The following is a 17,101-nucleotide window of genomic DNA, read 5'->3' as shown; positions in this document are numbered from 1 at the left end:
GTCTCTTCTTGCTATTCTTTGGAACTCTGCATTCAAATGGGTATATCTTTCCTTTCTTCTTTGCCTTTCACTCCTCTTCTTTTCTCAGCTATTTGTAAGGCCTCCTCAGACAGCCATTTTGCCTTTTTGCATTTCTTTTTCTTTGGGATGGTCTTGATCCCTGTCTCCTGTACAATGTCATGAATCTCCATCCATAGTTCTTCAGGCACTCTGTCTATCAGATCTAATCCCTTGAATCTATTTCTCACTTCCACTGTATAATTGTAAGGTGTTTGTTTGATTTAGGTCATACCTGGATGGTCTAGTGCTTTTCCCTTCTTTAAGTCTGAATTTGGCAATAAGGAATTCACGATTTGAGCCAGAGTCAGCTCCCAGTCTTGTTTTTGCTGACTGTATAGAGCTTCTCCATCTTTGGCTGCAAAGAATATAATCAATCTGATTTTGGTATTGACCATCTGGTAATGTCCATGTGTAGAGTCTTCTCTTGTGTTGTTGGAAGATGATGTTTGCTCTGACCAGTCCGTTCTCTTCGCGAAACTCTATTAGCCTTTGCCCTGCTTCGTTCCGTATTCCAAGGCCAAGTTTGCCTGTTACTCCAGGCATCTCTTGACTTCCTACTTTTGCATTCCAGGCCCCTATAGTGAAAAGGACATCTTTTTTGGGTGTTAGTTCTAGAAGGTCTTTAGGTCTTCATAGAACTGTTCAGCTTCTTCAGCATTACTGGTCGGGGCATAGACTTGGATTACCATGATATTGAATTGTTTGCCTTGGAAACGAACAGAGATCATTCTGTCGTTTTTGAGTTTGCATCCAAGTACTGCATTTCGAACTCTTTTGTTGACTAAGATGGCTACTCCGTTTCTTCTAAGTGATTCCTGCCCACAGTAGTAGATATAATGGTCATCTGAGTCAAATTCACCCGTTCCAGTCCATTTTAGTTTGCTGATTCCTAAAATGTCGATGTTTACTCTTGCCATCTCCTGTTTGCCCACTTCCAATTTGCCTTGATTCATGGACCTAACATTCCAGGTTCTTTTGCAATATTGCTCTTTACAGCATTGGACTTTACTTCCATCACCAGTCACATCCACAACTGGGTGTTGCTTTGCTTTAGCTCCATCCCTTCATTCTTTCTGCATTTATTTCTCCACTGATCTCCAGTAGCATATTGGGCACCTACCAACCTGGGGAGTTCATCTTTCAGTGTCCTATCTTTTGGCCTTTTCATACTGTTCATGGGGTTCTCCAGGCAAGAATACTGAAGTGGTTTGCCGTTCCCTTCTCCAGTGGACCACGTTTTGTCAGAGCTTTCCACCATGACCCATCCATCTTTGGTCTTTAGAGTGGCCTAGACTAAAGTGGTGTGAATCCCACATTCCTTGTTCCAGCACTTATCTTGTGATAACACAGCTTGAATGTGAACCTCTTCAAACTGATGCTTGAGAAAAGTGTTTTCAGAGCAGCAGAGGATAGGGATTGCCAACAGAGCGGTGAAATAGGAGACCACTCCTTTAACTCTCCACCTGGGGTGAAACAGGACTGAGCTGGAACTCTAAGGTCAATGTTGTGAAAATTGTGAATGCAACCAAAATGTGAATGCCAGTAGGGTGCTGTTCGAAGAAGATGGAGTATTGAGCTTGGGAACACAGATTTGGATTCTGAAATTGCCATTAAAAACACAACTTGGATGTTAGTTCTGAGCATCTCCTCCCAGACATTTAGCCTACGCTCCTCCCTCATCTTCCAGAGGATGCTGACGTGATGTGTGGAGGAGGAGGACTGTTACTAACAGACACGGCACCAAAGCCTCTGGTGATGTGGGGGAAGGGCTGGCCGCATGGTCCCACGTGAAGTTTGCTGCAAGTCTGGTTTCTATGAAACCCAGACGTGCCAGCTCTCTCCACTTGGACCCTCACAATTACCCAACAGCCGTTACAGCAGTCACGTGCTTGCCAAATGGCATCCTTCCTTAAGCTTCCTTTGAAATGATCTGATTCTTGAGGGCGGGCCAGAACAGAGGATCCCATGATGCGAGGCTATCAGATGGCTCCTGCCTTGATCTTCATGATCGCACTGCCTGTAAGGGCTATGCGGCTTCGTCATCTGTCCTTCCTGTCGGTTGTCAACATATAGGCTTGCCCGATGGCTCAGGGGTAGAGGATCTGCCTGCAGTGCAGGAGATGAAGGAGACGTGGGCTTGATTCCTGGGTCAGAAAGATCCTCTGGAGGAGGAAGTGGCAACCCAGTCCAGTATTCTTGCCTGAAAATCCCATCGATGGAGGAGCCTGGCAGGCTACAGTCCAAAGGGTCACAAAGAGTCAGACACGACTGAGCATAATTAGCTGTCTGAGGGCTGGGAAGGTGTGGTTTCTCTTCCGTATTAATCTGTGTCTACCTCTCCCAGAGAGTTGAGCACTACATACCCTGACATCCACAGCTGTGACATAGTTGTTCCCCCCATTAGTTTATATGTCCATCACTTTACCTGTTTACCTGTGTGTGTGTGTGAACATTTAAGTTGTACTCTCTTAGTACATTTCAATTCAGTGTTTCTGGAACTTTTCCTGACTCCTAATAGGATGTGTGTGCTTCCTTGGTGGCTCTGCGGTAAATAAAACCCCCTGCCAATGCAGGAGACATGGCTTCAACCCCTGGGTCCTAAAGATCCCCTGGAGGAGCACACGGCAACCCAGTCCAGTACTCTTGCTGGAAAACCCCATGGACAGAGCAGCCTGGCGGCCTACAGTCCATAGAGTTGCAAAGAGTCGGAGACGACGGAAGCGACTAAAGAACAACAAATAGGAAGAGTGTTTAAGGCTGAGGAAAGGTTGAGTGCTCAGACGGCCCTGGAATATGAGAGGTAAAGCACCCATCAGACAGAACTGTTGTGAGAGTCCGATGAGATGTTGCAGGTAGAATGCTCTGCAGAGGGTCTGGTACGCAGGAAACAGTGAAACAGTCCTCCAGATGGGGCCAGAAAGGAAGACAGGTTGGCGGGGATCGTGGTTAAACCACTTGGATTAATTTATAAATGCTGAAACACAGATCGTGGCTACTTACTCAAACTGAGTGCGTTTTTGATCATGTGTGCATTTAATCCTTTCATTGTTTTTTATCAATAACGGAACACTGATACCACTTCCCAGGGTTGCAGGTCCCATTGAAGGGGACAGTTATAATACACACTTAGAAAAAGGCTCTCGTCCCTCATCTGATCAAATATAATCATTGTAACAGTAAACACACTTCGAGTGTTTTCTGTGCCAGGCACTGCTTTTAGCACTTTAAAAGTGTTAACTCACTTAATTCTCTAAAAACCTGCCAAGGGAGATGCTATTACTCTCCTTCTACAAATCTGGGACTTGGGAAATGAGAGGTTTGTTCTTGAGAGGTATGTAAACTTCCTCAGGAGATAAAAGCTGGAAAGGGCACTTCACTGGGTTGAAGATACTGTGTGTTGTGGCTCTTGTTAGCTTCATACCCCCGTCACCAGGCTGTGAGCAGTGTGAGCGTACTGATGGCATCTGATTAAATGCTGGTGGACTGGGCTTCACAGAGTTTTAAGAAAGATTGCTGTGTATATGAATCTGGAAAGCATAAATCCCCTTCCACATTGTTTTTGTATTGGAGTCCTGCTGATGTTCATATTAATATGAATGAATGGATGAGAAATGCTAGATTTTTGTTGACATAACTATTTTGGGTTTTTTTTTTGTCCCAAAGTATAGGAGGCTTTTTTCCCCTTTGACAGTACTGTGGAATCCTGAACACACATTCTTTTTCCAAAATGTGTCCGCATGTGAGGGCCTGTCCCGGTTGTCTGTTAAACCAGCTCCGCGTGTGTAGAGGCAGATGGCAGGAAATTCTATTTCAGTTTCTTAGCATGACGCACTTTACAGAGAACTGAGGAAGTGATTAGGGGCCATATGCTCTAGCATAGTGTCACCAGACTTTGACTCATCTCTGGCCATGGGACCAGAAGTAGTTCCACGGCTTTTCACCTGGAGTCTGTCTCTCTGTTCCTCATATACGCTCAAGTCTCTAATTTTCTTTTTCAAAAGTCATGACTCTATTATTTTATGTTTACATTTACTGTGGGTGCATGCTTTCACTTCAGTCCTGTCCGACTCTTTGCAACCCAAGGACTGTAGTCCTCCAGGCTCCTCTGTCCACAGGATTCTCCAGGCAAAAGTACTGGAGTGGGTTGCCATGCCTCCTCCAAGGACTGAACACCCAGCCACTGTAGTATTCTTGCCTGGGAAATTCCATAGACAGAGGAGTCTGGCAGGCTACAGTCCATAGGGTCACAAAGTGTTGGACGTGACTGAGCAACTGAACACACACACATACATATGTGCATATATGTGTGTGTATGCATATGTATATTACTGAATCACTTTGCTATGCACCCAAAGCATTGTAAATCAACTGTATTTCAATTTAAAAAATATTTAAAAACTTCCAAAATCAGTCTCTCCTCTCCTCTCACTCTTTGATCTTATCTCTCTCATAGAATCATGGGCTTCCCTTGTCACCCAGCTGGTAAAGAATCCACCTGCAATGCAGGAGACCCGAGCTCCATCCCTGGGTTGGGAAGATCCCCTGGAAAAGGGAAAGGCTCCCCACTCCAGTATTCTGGCCTGGAGAATTCCATGGACTGTATAGTCCACGGGGCTGCAAAGAGTCGGACACGACTGAGCGACCTTCACTTTCGCTCACAGAGTCCTGCTTTTTTCCCTCCACACTTGACACAACGGAACGTTTGCTCGTGATCTCACTTGCTTCAGCCCTGCTTTGCCCATTTAATTGGAAGCCCGTTGGGACCAGAGGTCTTGTCTTCCAGGCCACATTTTGTCTAAAACATCGCATGTGTTCAGTCACTCAAAATGCTTCACACATTCTGTAGTTAATAGCTGGCTCCTCTTAGAGGTGCTAGGTTTATGTTTTAAACCATAAAAAGTATTTTGGGTTAGACTCCATTATTTTCCATCAGACTGAACTCCCAAAAGGGAACATTTTTCTTCCTTAACATGCAGCTCTGTAAAATCCTCGTTTTGTTATAAAGAATCGTTCTGGAGTTTTGTCCTCGTCGCCCAAAACTGGATTAAATACGGAGGGCTGTTTGGGCCTCGTGCATTGGTCCCAATATAAGAGGCCATTTTTAAAAAATTGCTTTCTTAGTGCAGAAGTCACTCTGCATTTCAGATGCCTACAGTTCTCAAGAAATAAGGAGTAAAGAGAAAGCTTCCAAACCGGTTCCTCCAGTTAAGGCAGTTGAGTGGCTTAAGCCTTTGATATGAGTTGAACCAAGTCAGGAAGTTAGTAAGGCTGGAGGGCCTTCATGGATAGTTCACTATATTTTTTTTCCCCTTTAACTGTTCACTCTGTCCTCTGGGCTGTAAATGGGGTCTTTTGTCTTCACGCAGCTTGGAGAAGTGAGGGCACTGGGCCCCAGGGCTGAGGTGTGAGGGCCCTGCTGAGAAACAGGGGGGCCTGAATTCTACCTGGACTTCCAGCTGAGAGCCCCATAGGTGGCCCTGAGGTTTAAATAGGGGTTACAGGGGGGCTCCTGGCTTCACACTGTTCCCCCAAAACTGGGTTTGCCTCTTGGTGGATATCGAGCCAATAGTCCCAGCCACGCTGGGAGAAGATGGGGAGAAAGGATTTATTATTATTTGCAGCAAGTAAGCAGCACACTAGGGATCTTTCCCAAAGCATCAGGGATTTTTCTGCTGCTGCTGCTGCTAAGTCGCTTCAGTCATGTCTGACTCTGTGCGACCCCATGGACTGCAGCCTACCAGGCTCTTCTGTCCATGGGATTTTCCAGGCAAGAGTACTGGAGTGGAGTGTCATTGCCTTCTCTGCAGGGATCTTTCCCTGAACAGCAAAACTGGAGAATTTGAAGCTAATAGTATATGCATATTCATGAGGGAGCTTGGGCAGAGAAGAATTCAGTATAGAACTGAGGCCAAGGTCCATGCTTTAGTTGATTGAAGTCAAGAGGGTCAACGTCATCATTCCATCCTGCACCTGGGTGGGGGCCTTCAATCCCGTAGGCCTCAAAGATAAAAATTATACAACCCCTTGAGGAGGAACTGAGACCCTGCTTTGTCACTGCACTGTTGTTTGACCGCCTGCATTTCCTTATTCCTGTAAGATCATTGACTCCCAAGACCTGTTCAAGGGCAAGCATGGTGACTGGGCTTAGATCACAGAACACCTTAGGCCAAAATGGCTTCTCTTATGCCAAGAAAGCCACGCCTGGTTCTCTTTCTCTGGGAAACCCGTAATCAGTCTGCTTACAACATCTGTAAGAGAGAAAGAGTTCATGGTGTTTATGCATTTGAGCATGTCACTTCCTAGCTCTGGTTTCCCTGACTGGAAAGGGAGGAGGATGTTGGCATGCCCAGCTTCAGCTTCCGCTCCATTCTGAGATTTTTCAGGTGACTTGTTTGCTTGTTCCACACATGTCTGTGGGCTGATAGCCATCTATTTATTGACTGATGATGTATGGCGTACACCAGGGATGCCCATATACAGTGTGGATGTTCAAACTCTGTCAGAGGTGATAGGAAGGTTGCATCTTCTTTGTTTCCTTCATTGAAGATGGATGCACAGCACATAAACTGTAGCTGGAAGTGAGGAAGGGTAGTTTTCAATAGGGTGCTGACTCCTGTCTGTCTGGGAAGATGTTGTTTAATCTGAGACAAAAGCAAAAAGCACCAGAAGGCCACACCAGTGAGTCTCTGGGGGAAGAAGGTGGCCGGGCATAGGAAAAGGATGTGCAAAATTGATTAAGAGTGTGTAGACAACGAAAAGAATTTTCCCTTTACCCTCTAGGTTCTTGGCTGTGACCAACAAACCCCTCCTCCCGGACCCCGTCCTCATTGTAATAAAGGACAGATTAACAGGAAAAAAGCAGATAGATGTTTAATAACATGTATATTATTATATACATGTTATTCCCTGGTAGCTCAGACAGTAAAGAATCTGCCTGCAATGCAGGAGACGCAGGTTCGATCCCTGGGTTGGGAAGATCCCCTGGAGAAGGGCATGGCAACCCACTCCAGTATTTGCCTGGAGAATCCCATGGACAGAGGTGTCTGGCAGGCTACAGTCCATGAGGTCGTAAAGCATCAGACACGACTGAGCGACTAACACTTCACATACCTCCTGTGTACATGAGAGAGACCCAGGAAAGCTGAATAATTCCCCCAGAAGACCGAAGCCACCCCCCTTAAACACCTAAAAACCAAAGAAAGAACCGAGTAGGTGGCAGTTACGTGAGCCTGTCAGGCAAAGCCCAGTAAGTAAGGGTACGGTTGTCACACACATTTAAAGTGGAACCTTCTCAGTAGATAAAAGTTTCTGGAGTTGCACTCAACCTCTCCTTGCTGGTAGAACAGGGAGCCCCCACCCCTGGCCTGACACATGGAGATTTCCCTTTGAGGGGAAATGCTCTCAGAAAAGGCTCCCATCTGCTGGCTGCCCAGAGCTCCTCTGGTGCCTGCTGTTTAACCAGCTCAGGCTAATCCTCATGCCCAGGAGGTGCATTTGGGGTGGCAAATGCTGCTTTCACCCCTTCAGGTGAAGGATTTGTTGATTCAAGAAGCCACAGAAGTGTCCTGTTCAGAACGGTAGGAAGGAGAGGAGGGCAGACCCAGCTGCCAGGCTCCAGCGGGGGCAGATGATGGAGGGGTCTGTGACCCGGGGAAAGGGAATCAGGTCTGAGAGGGATGTCAGCACGTGTGAGCTGATGCTCTTGGCCGAGGATGCTGGCCGGTGTTGGGGGATTGTAGTGGAGAAGACGAGGGGGATTTGGAAGACGTGGTAGAGTGCCCAAACGAGGGATGAGCATGGCTGCAGCTTGGCACTGGGCTGGGCAGAGAGGGCGAACTACGCTGAGATCCAGCCTGAGTGAAGGTACAGCAGATGGGCAAGATTTCTGGGGTTGTGAGATTTTACCTCCTCAAATTTTTGTTGCCGATTACTTGTCCCATCATCTCCACGAGAGCACGAATGTGGACTGTCTCCTGACTTTCTGCTTCTCTTTGTGCCAAGGCCTGAATCTGGGCTATGAGTTAGATACTCAGTGTGTATCTGCTGAACAAAGGCAAGCGTCATGCTGGCACTACAGACCACAAGGCAGTCTTTCTTTGTTTGTTGGTGGGGCTTTTTGTTTCGTTTTGTTTGAGGATTTTTTTTCTTTTTTTGGCAGCACTGCATGGCAGGTGGGATCTTAGTCTCCGACTGGGGATCGAGCCTGTGCCCCCTGCAGTGGAAGTACAGACTCTTAGCCACTGGACCATCAGGGAAGTCCCCACGAGACAGTCTTTAGGAAGGCAGCAGACTCCTACACCGAAAGGAAAATCAGGATCACACATACATCCCGGGGCTCCTTTTAGGAGGGAGAAGTTGAATCCTAACAGAGGGTTACAGTTAGGCCTAGGGACACCCCTGGTGATGCCCCCACACCTCTCTCTGTTCCCTTGGTAACCTGGCCTCACCCCCTTACATTCTTGACTATTCACGTCTGGCTCCCCAGTAGGCCGCATGCCCTGTGTGTGTGTGCGTGTGTGTTTCCTGCCCAGGTGTGTGTTAGCCCTTACCCAAGAGCGTAGCACCTCGCTGGCGCTCAGTGAATGTGGGTTGATTCAATCACGCGTCATCGTCAGTCATCTAAACTGGGACTGAAAGTGTGTAAAGGGTTTCTGCAGTGGTTACTTTATCTCTCCTTATTAGGTGTCTGGGGAGGAAAATTTCTCTCTGTTTTGCACCTGAGGAAGGTAGGACCTAGGTCATAAACTCATTTGTACGTTGGGATAACCATTGAGGCAGTTGAAAAAATTCTGACGCATGAATCACAAGAGAGTCACTCTTGGATAGGATGGAATTCCGCCTGGGAGTGAGTGACCCTGTATGTGTGTGTGTGCACATATTTAAGATCTGCAGGCATTCCTACATTCAACAGAGTTTAAGAGCTCCTGGCCTGTGTTATGCGTGTGTGCATACGTGCTAAGTCGCTTCAGTCGTGTCTGACTCTTTGCGACCCCATGACTGCAGCCTGCCAGGCTCCTCTGTCCATGGTATTCTCCAGGCAAGAGTACTGGAGTGGGTTGCCATGCCCTCCTCCAGGGGATCTTCCTCACCCAGGGATCAAACCCACGTCTCTTATGTCTCCTGCATCGGCAGGCGGGTTCTTTACAGCTAGTGCCACCTGGGAAGCCCTGCTGGCCCGTATCAGTGCTTCTCAAGTGTCAATGGGCAGACAAATCACCCAGGGATCTACATACATTCTGAGTCAGCAGGTCTGGGGAGAGACCTGCGAGTCCACATTTCTAACCAGCGTGCTGGTGAGGCTGAGGCTGCTGGTCCATAGACCACACTTTTCGCAGGAGTGCCTGGGGATCAGGGAAATCCTGAACAAATGCAGAGAAGAGAGAGTACAATGCATGTGGGGGGAAGGCAGGGGTGTATTGTGTCTGAAATTTCAGGTACAAAAACATATTGTGCCGTGAACTTGAAAGTGACATTGTGATTGGATGGGCTTGTCCCGGTCTCCTCTTTCTTCCTGATTGAGCTCATCTGTCTGTTCATGTTGGTGTAACCCTTTGGATTCTCCAGACCCTCACTTGAAGATAACCAAGATTTACTCACTCCTCTCTCTCCCATCCTTGGTAGTTCTTTTATTGAGCACTTATGAAGTCAAGATGGAATGTCTTTGTTTTTACTGTCTATACCATAAGCTCTTGGAGGGTGGGGCTGTTTTTAAATACACCACCATGTCCAGTGTTGACTATGGTATCTGCCCTGTCCTAAGTATGGAGAATCCCAGAATGTCACATGACTCAGCCCTTCAGTCCCAAACATCGAGATTAGATGCCTAGAATAGAAGTTAACAGCACTGCCCCACTAAGTAGAGAATTCTAGGTACCAATACTAGCTTTCCTACTTACTGTCTTAGCCTCAGTTTTCACACCTGTGAAACGGGGGTAATAACAGTGGCAGCTGCTCATGGTGCAGATAAAATGATACTGCCCGTGCCCAGTACTTAGGGCGGTGCCTGCACACAGGAAGTTGCTGAAAATCTACACACGCAAAACAGGGATGCAAGGAATCCCTAACGTTTCCTTTGTGTTTGGCTTTTTAGTCAGGCCTCATAAGGACACAAAAAAATGAATTCCTCATCTCGCCATTACCTCAACTCCTGGCCCAGGAACACAACTACAGCTCCCCCGCAGGCCACCATCCTCACGTGCTGTACAAAAGGACTGCGGAGGAGAAGATACGGCGTTGCCACGGCTACCCGAGCTCCGGCCGGAACCCCGCGGGTCACCCCCCAAGTCACGCTCCCCACACCTCTTGGAGTCCAGAGAGAGAACAGCATCATGGAAGGTTGCAAAAGCAGCATTTTTGTGGACGACGCAAGAAATGTATGTAAGGAAACCTTTTCTTGTTTTCTTCCTCTCTGGGCCCTCGACGGGTTTTCCCAAGCATCACTGGGTGTGCTGACTTTGCAGGTTAAAACTGGGCTATGCTCAGCCCCCACTGAAGTTAATCTTGGAGATGAGCCAGAAATCACCCCTGTCAGACAAAAACTAGGGGATCCTTTTTTTTTTTTCAGTTAAACTGGAAAGATTTTTTTCCCTCTTTTAATATCTTTTTAATTGTATGTCCCAATATTATTTTAGTTTCTGTATCTTTTCTGTATGAGAAAAGGACCTAGTCTTCCAAATGATGAGAGAGATCAGAGGTGAATTCCCAGGTATGGTTAGGTATTCCTTTTGAAGATTTGAATCTTCCCTGGTGGCTCAGATGGTGAAGAATCTGCCTGCAATGCAAGACACACAGGTTCAATCCCTGGGTCGGGAAGATCCCCTGGAGAAGGGATTGGCAGCCCACTCCAGGATTCTTGCCTGGAGAATTCCATGGACAGAGGAGCCTGGTGGGCTACAGTCCATGGGGTTGCAGAGAGTCAGGCATGACTGAGCAACTAATTCAACAGACTTCCCAGTTAATGAGAACACTGGCACCTGATTGGAGGTGGTGATGGAACATAAGAAGCCTTGGACTTGGCTTGTGACCTGGGCACACTGCATTTTCCATACCAGCAGTGTCCGACAGAAATATAACATCAGCCCCATATGTAATTTTAAATTTTCTAGTAGCCACATTAAAAAATGCCTAAATAGGTAAATTAGCATGAATGATATATTTTATTTAACCCAGTATATACAAAATATCATCTCAGTATGTCATCAATATAACCAATGAAGTACGAATTTAAATGATGTATTTTATATTATTTTTTCATATTAAATTTTAGAAATCCATTTATTTTACACTTAGAGAACAATTCCAAATCAGACAGTAAATTCTCACCAGAAATGCTTAATCTGTATCTAGATTTTATAAAACTTAAAGGTGAGAAGTAGACTTACACAGTCAAATTGTTCCCTATATAAAGTTTTTTAAATAGCTGAATCAAATACTGTCTTTTAAATATAAAATAAAATTAATAAAAATGAAACAAAATTAAAAATCCCATTCCTTCCGTGGCACCAGCTGCATTTCACAGTCTCCGGAGCCGTGAGCAGCGTGTGACTGCGTAGTTGGGCAGGGCGGCTGGGTGGTACCCAGGAGCAGAAGAAGTGGGTGATCACTAGCAGTCGTGAAAGACAGTGTCTAGCACTTGAATTGGTTTCGGGGATTTGGTATTACTGAAATATCCTTTTTAAGGAACATCTATTTGGCGTGAATTTGTAATACTAGTGGTATTAAGGATAGTGATGATATTCATAGTGGCCATGACACATACTTGATATGAAATATAAAAGCTAATCTTTAAAGCAGCTTTATGATTAGATATGATCCTCATTTCATGGATAAGGAAACTGAAACTCAGAGTCATTTATCAAAATGGCCAATTGAGGTTTTAAATTGAGCTCTAAATGATTTGATCATTTCATTTTTCTCTGTGGAGTAATGACTTCACTATAATGACTGTACCAGTTGTTATAGTATTAAATGGATCTGTAGTACATACAGTCCTGAGCTTTCCAAATGCGTTTTTCCTTCCCAGCAACCCTTGAATCTGTCACTGTCCATTAACTAAAGGGATGGTGCCTAATCTAACAGGTACTTTGAGGTCTCTGCTCAGACACTGGCCAATATCCATGCCAGCACCTTATCTATTACAAAGCATTTAATAGAATTTTAAATATCACTTCTGACTATTCTGTTTCCACAGCAACTAAATTAATATTGGGTCAAAGAGTCCTATTGACCACTTATTTTGTACTATATTAAAGTTGGTGTTGATGAAACAAGAATGTGGGCAGCATTCTACAGGATACATATTTGTAAACTTTAGTTAGAAAATAATATACAGCCTGTATATAGAAAAAAAGGAGAAGGGGGCAGCAGAGATGAGATGGTTGGATAGCATCACCAACTCAATGGGCATGACATTGAGCAAATTCTGGGAGATAGTGAAGGACAGGGAAGCCTGGCCTGCTGTAACCTATGGAGTTGCCAAGAGTCAGACATGACTTAGCGACTGAACAAGAACAGCAGCAATACAAAGTGTGATAATGAATTCAGAAGCAAAGGAAAATGTCTGTGTCTGCAGTTTCTAAGCAATAAAATAAAATGAGCATTTTATGTTTTTAAAGATTCTTCCCACAATACTGATTTTTCTTGACCCACTCTTCCAGCTAGAATTGTAGCTTCTTTTCTTTGACTCTTTGGAGAGCACTTTTGAGTTACTCAATCCATTTGTCTGTCCATCCATTGCACCTTCTACTGAAAGAGTCTCTCTTGACCACAGATTAGGTCCAAAGTCCCAGAACAGGTGCAGTGACATCATCTGTCAGGAGATGAGTGAAGTGCTTGTTGCGTGGTCTCCCTCCTCCCCTTGATGAGATGTCTGTCTGTCTCCTCGCTGAGCTCTGCTGACGGCCCTTCCAAATGCTCTTCTGTTCCCTGTAGATGCCCCTAAGCCTCCCACAGAGGACACCTATCTCAGGTTTGATGAATATGGGAGCTCGGGACGGCCCAGAAGGTCAGCTGGCAAGTCACAGAAGGGCCTCAACGTGGAAACCCTTGTGGTAGCAGACAAGAAGATGGTGGAGAAGCATGGCAAGGCCAATGTCACCACGTACATTCTCACGGTCATGAACATGGTACGGAGACAGTCAGGACCCCAGCCCTCTGCCTCCCTGAGACAGCTCAGAGTCGTGGAGTTCCCGTGTGTGAGTTAAATAGCAGATGCAGCCACGTGATTGTATTGAAAGAAATTAAGTTGGAAGGAAATTGCCTTCCTACATAAATATATTTGGTCAAATCAATGCATACTTGCTCATATTCCCTTGCAGTTTTGGAAATTAAAAATTTTTTTTTTTTTTTTTGCTTTTCTCTGATTTCAATTTGTTTCAACAGGTTTCCAGCCTCTTTAAAGATGGGACCATTGGAAGTGATATAAACATTGTCGTGGTTAGCCTCATTCTTCTGGAACAAGAACCGGTAGGTGCCACACTGCGTTTCTTTTTTCTTCATTCATTCTGCCATTCAGGATACACTTAGCGAACACCTGCTGTGTTGCCACCCCATGGAACTGTCATTAAAAATTCAACTTTGAAAATTTCTAATTACCCTCAAGGAAAGTACAATCCAATAGGGTTGTCTATTTAAATACTAAAACCTCACAAAATGATAATTTATATCTAAACATACAATATATGTGTAGATATACAGTGATATAAAATATGATTAAAAGTGCATCTGTAACATGACTACAAAAATGTAAAATGAATACAAAAAGTAGAAGATAGATATTATAAAATATTATGCAGGCTTCACAAGGAAAGTACATTTGGTAGGAGATTTAAATGTTAGCTGGATTTGGCAAGTTGGAGATTCTGGGTAATTACAAAAGGCTATTTTGAAAATATACTGAAAATAAGTCATCCGAAAATTCTGGTAAAAAGCTTACTGTCTCCCAGCACCACCTTACCTACAGAAAATAAACAAGGGATATTTAACTGGCCTTGGCTTAGTTACAGGGAGATGCAAGCAGAACATATCATCAAGGGTTAACTTGTACAGCACCTCCTGCTTTGTGGTGTTTTGATGTTACAACTGTATTTTCTGAGGTGGGCATTACCAATCTGACTATTTTTTAAGTCCCCTAAGGCTTTTCCTCTTCATCTGTAATGAATGGACAAAGCAGAGAGTCAGAGATGAGGCAAAAATGAATATAATTGCCAGGTCTCTAGTGCTCCTGAGGTTAACAAGGTATCAAATTATTCTTAGAATTTTAGAAAAGAAGAAAAGGTGTATGTTGTTTGGGAGGTACTTCTAATTTACCGCTTATACTGTCCCCAAGGACTCAAAGTCAGCAGCATCCTAATTCACTGATGATTAAGGGTTTTGTCTAAAAACTCTCAACTTGACCCAAGTTAATAGTTCTTAGGAAAAATTTGATTAAAAAATTATTTTAAAAGTAGATCCTTGCTTACCCTTTAGAATATTGTAATTGTTTGTTTCTTCATCCATTCAGCAAGCTTTCAGTTTATTGATTGAGGGACTGTAGCTATGATGTGCTGAGCCCTTTCCTGGAAATTTGGACATAGGAGTAGGCAAGCCATGATCAGTTCTGTCCTCATGCTCAACTGAAGGATCCACTGAACTTTACCCCACTAAGTAATAATTATATTGTAAAAGTAGTAACAGTTCTATAAAGATGGTACCAGTGTGAGATGGACAAAGGTGTTTCTAACTGACGCCAGTGTATTTGTTATAGAAATACAACTGGCCACAAAGCACACTACCAGTGCTCTGCGGTTACTTCCGATATTGTGAACATTTACCTGCAACAGTTTTAAACACCAGTTATGTCCAACCTTAGCTCAAGTGTTTTCCCCTGTTGACCCTTCCCCCAGAAACGTGATGCTTCTGTGTTTGCCTGTACAAATGGAGTGACGCAACATTCTCACGTCTGTCACACATTCACACTTTGGTTTGTGCGGGTTTCCCGTAGGGAGGATTACTGATCAACCATCATGCGGACCAGTCTCTGAATAGTTTCTGTCAGTGGCAGTCTGCCCTCGCTGGAAAGAATGGCAAGAGGCATGACCATGCTATCTTACTCACGGGATTCGATATCTGTTCCTGGAAAAATGAACCATGTGACACTCTAGGTATGATATGAACACATGCTTCATGCACACCCATGTCAGCTAAAAACACAGGCTGGAAACTTTCTGTTGGGTGACTGGCTCTTGGGATTCTTATTAAGGAAACAATCTTTAAATTGTGGAGTAGCCTCATTGTACCCTCTCTGAATATTGTTCTGTTTAATTGAACTCAGTGTGGAATGGGGGCCCCTTTGCTTTATTCCTGTTGTGTTTTTCTTTATTAAACTTTGTGATGATCCTGCAGGCATGAGATCAATTATTGTTTAACTATGCAAGTTGTAGGTTATTCCCTAAGCATCTTGAGTGCAGAGCTGGATAGCTGAAAAGAGCCTGCCTAGTCTCTGTGGCACTCAACTGTGCCCCTAAGTAAGCGTGCTTTTTTAAAAAAGTTATTTGAACTTTGAAGGACTCAGCTGAAAGTATCTTTAAAAAGAAAGTGTTAAGTTCTACTCTTATCTATTTAGAGGGGACAGAGAGACATATACCTTTAGTGTTTTTCTGCAAAAAAAAAAAAAAAAATACAATCATCTTTTTTTTTTCCTCTTTTTATTTTATTTTATTTTATTTAACTTTACAATATTGTATTGGTTTTGCCATATATCAAAATGAATCTGCCACAGGTATACATGTGTTCCCCATCCTGAACCCTCCTCCCTCCTCCTTCCCCATACCATCCCTCTGGGTCGTCCCAGTGCACCAGCCCCAAGCATCCCGTATCGTGCATCGAACCTGCACTGGCGACCCGTTTCATATATGTACAATCATCTTTTAAACTAAAAGTGTGCACAGCATTTGGGCATCGGAAATGATCAGGAATGTTTCCTTTGGGCTTGAAATTGCTGTCTCAACAGGGTTCGCCCCCATCAGTGGGATGTGCAGCAAGTACCGAAGCTGTACCATCAATGAGGACACAGGGCTTGGCCTGGCCTTCACCATCGCTCACGAGTCAGGCCACAAGTAAGTGACCCCTCGATGCACCGCTTTATATGAAAGCCAGCTGGGTGGTTCATTGGCTTTGCTCTAATGATTATTATCGATCTGGGTGGAATAAATATGACACATCTTATATAAGGTTTACGATAGTACTCGACTGTTTGTTTCATTTGTGGAAGTTGTTCAGTCGTGTCTGACTCTTTGAGACCCCTTGGACTGTAGCCCATCAGGCTCCTCTGTCCATGCAGTTCTCCAGGCCAGAATACTGGAGTGGGTAGCCGTTCCCTTCTCCTTGGGATCTTCCAGACCCAGGTCTCCCACATTGCAGGCGGATTCTTTACCATCTGAGCCACCAGGAAAGCCCATGAATACTGGAGTGAGTAGCCTATCTCTTCTCCAGGGATCTTCCCAATCCAGGATTCAAACCAGGGTCTCCTGCAATGCAGGCAGATTCTTTATCTGCTGAGCTACCAGGGAAGATCACACTTGACTGAAAGAAGGGCCCAAACAGAGGCCAGTCATTGTCAAGGCTCTTGTGAACAACATGTGATAACTCCTTAGTATTCCATTGTGTGTGTAAGTGGACTTTGCTGTTGTTGTTCAGACTGTAAGTAACATGGCCTAATAGTTAAATTATGAAGGAAACAAGTCATAAGATTTTGATAAAACTTTTGACATGTACCAAAGAAAATGCATATTATCTTCTGATAGGCTGTCAAATCAAAGTTAGAAAATTAAAAAAATTTAAGTTCAAAATCCAATTCAATTGGATTTCTTATATCCGGAAAACTACACTAAGGTGCTGGTTTAATGACCTTTTCCTCTTAGAGGAATGGCTTTGCTCTCTCCCCACCTTATTCCCATTTCTGTGACTCTTACTCTTTCCTTTGATGCTTTATACATAAATTTCCCTCTGCTTTGGACTTTCACAAATATATTTAGAAAGACTGTCTCCCAAACAAACCCCTTAG

The 17,101-nt window shown here is 44.4% G+C and overlaps 1 protein-coding gene across 13 annotated transcripts in view; it reads left to right on the top strand.

Annotated features, from left to right (window-relative positions):
- The window catches only part of ADAMTS18 (ADAM metallopeptidase with thrombospondin type 1 motif 18), a 314,623-nt gene that overhangs the window by 228,716 nt on the left and 68,806 nt on the right, over positions 1-17,101 (top strand). For 7 of the 13 annotated variants that reach the window (XR_015145275.1, XR_015145277.1, XR_015145276.1 and 4 more), the window contains exons 4-8: positions 10,151-10,433; positions 12,991-13,184; positions 13,441-13,524; positions 15,041-15,200; positions 16,049-16,154. Coding sequence is in view for 9 of the 13 variants with exons in the window: in XM_086349995.1 (XP_086206121.1) it covers positions 10,151-10,433; positions 12,991-13,184; positions 13,441-13,524; positions 15,041-15,200; positions 16,049-16,154 (827 nt within the window). In the remaining 4 variants the exon portion in view is untranslated. Of the gene's footprint in view, positions 1-10,150; positions 10,438-12,990; positions 13,185-13,440; positions 13,525-15,040; positions 15,201-16,048; positions 16,155-17,101 lie in introns of all 13 variants that reach the window. The other 6 variants (XM_086350001.1, XM_086349999.1, XM_086349997.1 and 3 more) reach the window with 1 other exon arrangement.

The sequence above is a fragment of the Bos grunniens genome, chromosome 18, assembly GCF_055505025.1.
Source record: "Bos grunniens cultivar Pamir isolate PY7600 chromosome 18, Bosgru_T2T1.0, whole genome shotgun sequence".
In the NCBI taxonomy this organism is placed as follows: Eukaryota; Metazoa; Chordata; class Mammalia; order Artiodactyla; family Bovidae; genus Bos; species Bos grunniens.
This window is presented reverse-complemented; position numbering and strand designations above follow the sequence as displayed.